The sequence below is a fragment of the Hypanus sabinus genome, chromosome 28 (assembly GCF_030144855.1).
Source record: "Hypanus sabinus isolate sHypSab1 chromosome 28, sHypSab1.hap1, whole genome shotgun sequence".
Taxonomy (NCBI): Eukaryota; Metazoa; Chordata; class Chondrichthyes; order Myliobatiformes; family Dasyatidae; genus Hypanus; species Hypanus sabinus.
The window spans coordinates 40,758,244-40,765,980 of NC_082733.1; the positions used below are offsets into that span (position 1 = coordinate 40,758,244).

At 37.1% G+C, this 7,737-nt stretch overlaps 1 protein-coding gene across 6 annotated transcripts in view; it reads left to right on the plus strand.

Moving 5' to 3' along the window:
- The window catches only part of kif23 (kinesin family member 23), a 36,702-nt gene extending 30,288 nt beyond the window's left edge, over positions 1-6,414 (plus strand). For 4 of the 6 annotated variants that reach the window (XM_059953015.1, XM_059953019.1, XM_059953017.1 and 1 more), the window contains 5 exons: positions 3,746-3,979; positions 4,227-4,315; positions 4,916-4,991; positions 5,131-5,201; positions 5,669-6,414. In XM_059953015.1, the coding sequence (XP_059808998.1) occupies positions 3,746-3,979; positions 4,227-4,315; positions 4,916-4,991; positions 5,131-5,201; positions 5,669-5,684 (486 nt within the window). In that variant the 3' untranslated portion in view covers positions 5,685-6,414. The remainder of the gene's footprint in view (positions 1-3,745; positions 3,980-4,226; positions 4,316-4,915; positions 4,992-5,130; positions 5,202-5,668) is intronic. The other 2 variants (XM_059953018.1, XM_059953021.1) reach the window with 1 other exon arrangement.
- Positions 6,415-7,737: the final 1,323 nt, after the last annotated feature.

The window sequence follows — 7,737 nt, forward strand, 5'->3', positions numbered from 1 at the left end:
CCAGCATGTGCAGGATCTCTTGTGTTGCAGAGTATTGCATTCATTTCTGGTTGTCCCATTATAGGAAGGATGTGGAAGCTCTGGAGAGAATGTAGAAGTAGTTTACCAGGTTGCTGACAGTATTAGAGAATATGTGGTAAAGGAGATGCTGGATAAATTTGGGTTGTTTCTCTAGAGTGAGACTTCATAGAGGTTTATAAGATCGAGATGCATAGATAGACAGCCAGAAATGTTTTTTAAATCATGGTTGAAATGTCTAATTTCTAGAAGATGGCATTTGGTTGAAAGTGGGGAAAGTTCAAAAGAAATATATGGGGCAAGTGTATTTTTACATAGTGGGTGCGGGGACTGTGCTGCCTGGAATGGTGATGACAACAGATATGATGGAGGTGTTTTAGAGGCTCTAGATGTCATGCTGAGTCTTCACAAACTGCTTCATAATTGCACTTGCGTGTGGGGCCCAGGAAAGGTCCTCAAATAATAACAGTTGCTGACCCTCTGGTCCGCTGACTGTTTATGCCCCGTTGCCTGAGCTGCTGAGTTCCTCCAGCATTTTGTGTAAAAGGGACAAATGCTTTTTATAGGATCAGTGCCAGAAATGGCAAGTTAGGAATGAGTTTCATTGTGGGTAAAGTGCTAAGTGTTTCACAGAGAATGTCTGTGCATTTTTGTGCAAACTGCAGGCAATGTGCTGCTGTTCTTTTTGTTCGTGTTTGGTGTTGCAGTTTTAATTACCATAATTATCAGATTCACAGTTGTACTTCACCTGTACAACTGATTGAATGCTCCAAGCAAGGCACATTAAATTCAAGGCCACAGCAGTCTAATTGGTTACGGTGCTTGAATTGCAAATGCCTTGAAGTTTTGTTTTTTAGCAAATGCTATAAATGTACTGTACTGGATGCAGTGTAAGTTGCATTGAGCTGATACTTGTAGCATCTGCTATATTAATATATATGCTATATGAATACATATGCTATATGAATCTTGTTTGCATCACTTCTAAGTGGATTCCAGCTACTGCTGAAGATGTATAGAAAATATTCTGCTGCTTTGCCATTTTTGTATAGCCACACATTTTAAAATGTTTTAATAATTTATCACTTGCTTATCCTAATGTTAAAGTATCATCTGTGCTGAATGGAGATTTCACTAATGAAACAGTGAAATGTCTGAGCTCTTCTTGGGTCAGTGACTACCCCTGAGCACTGGTGTTATGATTGGTACACTGTTCTTGGAAGGTTACATCCTAGATCTTTCTACCCATGGGGAAGCACAATGTGGCTATTCTAAGAAAACTTTTTTTAAATAGCTCACTTTTCTGCATTCAGTTATTGTTAGAAGTTGGAATGTTTTTCTCAAGAATATGATCAAGGTAAATTTTTCAAATTTTAGTGCCCATTTACCTTGTTGTGTAATAGGAAGGTTATTTGAGCATATGATTGGTTCTGTACAGTGGATGTTTTCCCTCATAGTCATTGCCATCAGAGCTCTTTATCCAAAATGGCAATCGCATTTTAACTCTCATTCCCACTCCTCAGTCTTCTCCAGTGCCAGTGGTATATCTTGTCAATCCAAAACATAAAAACTAATTAAAAGGAAAACAAGTTGGGAGGTGAGTCATGTACTTCGTTTTTACTTCAAGTGAGACACGTACATATCCTATGGTAACGTCGTGACGTATGCAATTCACTTATTTTTACATAACCAGTAATGAATTATTTAAACAAGAATGCTTAATGAAACAATATTACTCAAATACTACTGAAATATTAAATACACAACAGGGTAAGACTAAAATCACCTCATTATACCTGGGTGGTCTATATTCCAATGTATGCACATAGTTTTCCAGTTTCAGATAACCTCCACTTCCTGTGCTCCCTTCTTTCTCCTCCTGTTTTTATTCCCCTTGCTGACCTGGTTCCATCCGCCTCTTACCCACGCACTATACATTCTAGATTTCCTATCTGCCGTCATTCCTACCTTCTCTAATTCTACTTATTGCCTTCCTTTCTTATCAGATTCCAACATCTGCAGCCTTTTGTCTTCCCCACATTCCTTTCCATCTTCTGCTCTATCCTTCTCTCTACCTACCACCCACCAGCCACTGTCTCTCATCCCCACCTGGTTTCATTTGCATGTCATCTCTCTCCTCTATTTTCACCAATTGCCTGCCTGCACTTGCTTCACCCCTTGCTCTGACCTCTTTATAGTGACCCTGTCTCATCTACATTCAGCCTTTCCCTATTTGAAAATGAGTGGAAAAGCATCGGATGAGAACAGGTTTACACATTGGTTTACCATTGTGACCGCTTATTGTCCAATATTCCACCAAAGCTCTACACTTTTCAAATGGGAGGAAGAGAATTTAATAAAGAAGATATTGCACTGTACTTGGAATCCTTGCTGCACTAGTGTGGAGTGCGCTTGTGTTTTTCCCCAAAGTAGAAATACCCAGTGTTAGGCAATTCTCTGTGCTGCTTAAGATGTGTGGATATATAACTTTGTATTTACAGGCTTCAGCTGCTGATTAGAAGTCAGTAACTTGCATTTCTCTTCAAACAGGATAGCAATCACTGGCTAGTACACGTTATTGACATTGTATTTTCTGCATATGTTATTGACATTGATGTATTTAACTGGTATTTTGTCACTTAAAAAAATAGATTTATGAGTAAAGCTAAGTTGGTGCCCAAATGGGCAGAATACTGCAGTGTGTGACACTAAAGAAGATAATATTTAGTGTTCTGAATAATACTGACAGCTAATTATTTACTCAAATTAGTAAATATTTGTGGATAAAGCTATGTGCACTTTATAATTTAAGATGTATGCTGACATGTAGAGCAATAGACAAGCTGTACTTTTGAGTGACTGATCATAATCACCTGTTGAATATGTATGAATCTGCAGAGATGCTTTCTAATGCATGTTTAATATGATGAATGCTAGGAAGAGAAATCTCTGCCTGCTTTTCTTCTTGTGTGAAAGCCAATACTTGCAGTCAGGATTTAACAGAAATGAAATTTGACAATTTAATGTGTAGAGCGTGCTTCCTGGCACTTACTGGTAACCCAATCTGCTTCAAATTTGCTCTTTAAGTATTATTACTCTAACAATTTGAGTATGTGCGTAGTTTCTCATGTATTTAAAATGGACTACTTTTGTCCCAGTTGTACTTGGGGATGTAAAATTGGATAACAGATACATTGTGCATGCACTAAATGTCTTAAGGTCTCCTAGCATTGTTCCTCTCCTGAGATCTGCTTGTTCATGTGGTTGCATGAGAGTTCTGCTCTGCTTTTGGTGCATGGGGGCTTGCTTTACATAACTGCTAAGGGTCTTTTTCCTAACCTGCAGGCGGCTATTTAACATAATTACCAGTGAATCAAAACATTGATTTGGGGTTTTATTCTAAATTCAATAATTTTATGTTGATTATTTGTTATATATTTTGGAGTTTTCAAATGAAATTCAAAACAATGGTTAAAACCTGCCCATTTGTTTTCAAGAAATCTGGATCTTGCTAGATTTGCTTCCTAGCAAGGCTATGGTTTTTTAATTCAATGAGTGTACAGTTTTGTTCTTCCCATTGAGACCAGAGTAATTTTGGAGAAAGAACTGTTGCTGATTTTAACTGTCTTTTATTTTTCTTTACTCAATCAAATTTGTTCTGTAAGGGATCCTTTAATCAGGAATTTCTGATTACAATTTCTGTTGATTACTGTTTCAATCTGCTTAGAATGCACCACCTGTTCATCTACGCCACAGACGGTCGCGCTCAGCAGGTGGGGAACGATGGGTAGACCATAAGCCAGTTGGTAGCATCGAGATAGACACTGTTCTCCAGCCACATATACCCAATGCCATCACAGTGGCTGTGCCAAATGAAAAAGCTCTGGCTAAATGTGACAAGTACATTTTGACACATCAGGAGCTTGCATCAGATGGGGAGATTGAAACCAAACTCATCAAGGTAATGACCTGTGTAACAAACTAATAAAAGTTACTGTCATATTGTTTGCTGACTAGCACAACTATGTTAATGAATCTTTCCAGTCTTTGCTTCAAAAAAAAGTTTGTAGTTGAAAGTGATCATGGTATTTATATTAATATTGATAGTTGGATTCAATCTTAAATTATAAAGCATGCCTTTTTCAATGCATTTTCTTGAAGTAAATGTAATTTATTTTGATAGTGTTCACTCCAATTTTTTTCCTCAGGGAGAGGTGTTCAAAACCAGGGGTGGTGGCCAATCGGTCCAGTTCACAGATGTTGAGAAGCTGAAGCAAGAATCTCCTGCTGGTACAAGGTGTGTATTGTATGAAGATTATACAGTATATTCACTCTTCAAAATTGGTTTTAATTTAGAGCTATCAATAAACTTGTGCGCAAAATTTGGAAGTGAATAAGGTGGTGTCAATCACTGTTAAAAATCTAGCAGTCAGCAAATTAAATACCTGTTGTGCAAAATGTGTATGAATAATAGGAACACACACAAAATGCTGGTAGAACACAGCAGGCCAGGCAGCTTCGATAGGGAGAAGCATTGTCGACGTTTCGGACCGAGACCCTTCCCCGAAACGTCGACAGCGCTTCTCCCTATCGATGCTGCCTGGCCTGCTGTGTTCCACCAGCATTTTGTGTGTGTTGCTGTTTGAATTTCCAGCATCTGCAGATTTCCCCGTGTTTGCTCTATGAATAATGGGAATTGTTTACATTGCCTTTAATATTTCAGTGGTTGAATATGTAACTTAGTGCAGCAAAGTGTGCATATGTGATGTATTAATCTACTGCTTATCTTAAAGAAAATTAACTTGTGTCTTAAACACTTGAAGACCATTTCATTACTTATTTTGTAAAGGTAGTAGGGTTAATTATTTTATTTTAATGTTTTCAACACTTTAATTAGGAAACGCAGATCTTCTCCATCAGCACGTCCTCCAGAGGATACGACGGAATCTGAATGGACAGATGTGGAAACAAGGGTAAATGTACTTCTGACACTAGATTGAATAAAGGGAAGAGGAACTTCTCAAATGTTTCAATTGCTTTTTGTTTCTGTTAGATTCTCTTCAATGCTGATGAGAAAAAGACCACTAACAGTGCTTCATTGCTGTTTTTCAGTGTTCCGTTGCTGTAGAAATGAAAGCGGGCAGCAACCTGGGGCCTGGATACCAGCATCATGCTCAACCAAAGTAGGTGTCCTAATTACCTTACCTTTTACTGCAAATTTTTATTAACGCTCTCTTGGCATCCAATATTTAATGGTCCGTAAACCAAACAGTTTATGTGGCTGCTGAAATGCAATTTTGGTTTAAAATAATCAATAAAGTATCTCATTAGGTTGAGTTGTTGACCCTCTGGGTGACTGCAGAATAATCATAGTAGACCTTGTGCCTCTCTGTGCAAGGAGTGGTCCATGTGCACTTCCTTCCATTGCATTTTGCAGTGGCTATTACCTGCTAAGGCAGGACTTAGCAGGTCTTTGAGGCTAAGTTGGTAAAGTGAGCTAGGAGGAAAGCCCCAGGTAATAGTTCTCCAAGATGGTAATAGTACCCCCCCACCCCCACACACACACACACACACACACACGTGCACAAAAACTCCTTATTCATTTTGTAATAGCAAGCTGATTCTTAATGTTTACCCTTTTGTTTTATAGACGCAGAAAGCCGTAAATGCCATATAACTTCATTTTGTGGAACACCTCGAGCAATATTGGAAAATTAATACTTCAGGCTAGATGCTATGCAAAATTTGGGTGCTTGTGACGCCAACAATGATGTAAAACATTTTGAATTGGAGCTATAGTGATCTTGCTGATACATATATTAGATGGGTGTCTTCCTTTGTCTTTCAAATTATGCATTTTACTATGTGGGCCTTGCCCCACTTGAGGATACAACTTTATACCTCTCCCAAGTCAAATAATCATGATCTTTTGTTTTGAAATGTTTTCAACAATTGATGTGTAAATTAAAATATGCATTTTGAGATTGGCTATATTTTCAGAAGAACATTTGAGGAAATTCAGCTTTTAAACAGCATTATTCTATTATGGCACTTTTTATGCCTATTTTTATAAAAATTGGATAATGCCTGTACTATATAGTTTAAGAAAAAATCTGCTTGCAACCCCCATCGCTGGATAAATCCTTATCTCATGTTTGGAGCTGCTGCTATTCAGTTGAGATGATGCACTTTAGAACAGTCACCTTTTTGTATAAACACATCTAGTCAACTTCAAGCAACATCTTTCTATGCTGTTGTACAGTAAGCTTTTCCTTAGACTAATAATTTTGTTAGAACTTACTATATGTTTTACCCAGTTACGGTATAGATTTTTGTAATAACATCTTTTTATCTGAAATGGCACTTTTGTAAGTGAATATTTACATGTATTTTCCACCATCCAAAATATAAATATTAAATTCATTTTTCATTAAAATGTTCCTGTTATAAAATGTAGAATTTTGTCTCTGAAGTTATTTCTCATCTACTCTGAAAGCGGTCTTAAGAGGGAAAATTATAGCGATATCTTCATATAAGAAAAAGTAAGGAATAAAACGTTAGAGGAATTACAAAATAGGCTGAAGGAACTGGAGAAAAAACACAAATTGAATTTGGCACAGGATACATTGGGGAAATTAAAAGAATTAGGAATGAAATAAATAATTTGGCTACGCAAGAAATCAGGAAAAACTTGATGTTTCTGAAACAGAGACATTATGAAAGTGGATCGATATCTATGAAAATACTGGCATGGAAACTGGAAAAAAAAGGATAGCAGAAAATACAATTCATAGAACTAGGGACCCAAGAACAAAAATGATTAAAAAAAAATAAGCCAAGTGAAATTCAAGAAGCTTTTTTTTTGAAAACTTTTTTTATTGCATTTTTAAGTAATTACAGAGTAAAGTATGAAAAAAATGTATATAACGCTTCCCCCCTCCCCTTAACCCCTCCCCCCTGACTACCCTATAGAAAAAAAAAGAAAGAGAGTGCCTGGTTGTTGGTAGATCTCCACATGCTCCATGGAGTTCGTAATAACTTTAATATATATATTTATTTCTTTCCCCAAATAACCAATTGTTTCATCTTCAGAGCATCTATATATTTAGTCCTGTCTTTTGTAAATAAGGGCTCCAAATTTTCAGAAATGTTTCATAAGAAGCTTTTGAAGTGTTTTACGCTATATTCCAAAGTTCCAGGGGGAAGCATAATCCAAATTGACACCTTCTTGAATTCTCTAGAGTTACCCACTTTAAGCGAAGAACAAAATAGAAGGATGACTGCTGACATAACTGAAGTTGAATTAAAAGCAGCAAATAGTAGGCTTGAATTAAGCAAGTCACCAGGATCAGCTGGGTGTACGGCAGAGTGGTACAAAGAATTTAAAAATGAGTTAATTCCTGTTTTACTCCCCACACTGAACTGAGCTCTAAAAAAGGCACATCCCACCCAGTTGGAAGGAAGCGATAATCTTAGCTATACCGAAAGAAGGCAAGGATAAAATGGAATGTGGGTCATTTAGACCAATATCTGTTCTTAATGTAGATTATAAGTTATTTACCTCCATCATGGCCAAACGATTAGAGGAGTTTCTACCCATACAGATACGTAATGATCAGGGTTTTATACAACAACGCCAGACTCAAGGCAATATACGAAGGACGCTTCACATTATGGATCATATACAAAGAAGCAATAGTGATAAGCGTGGACACTGAA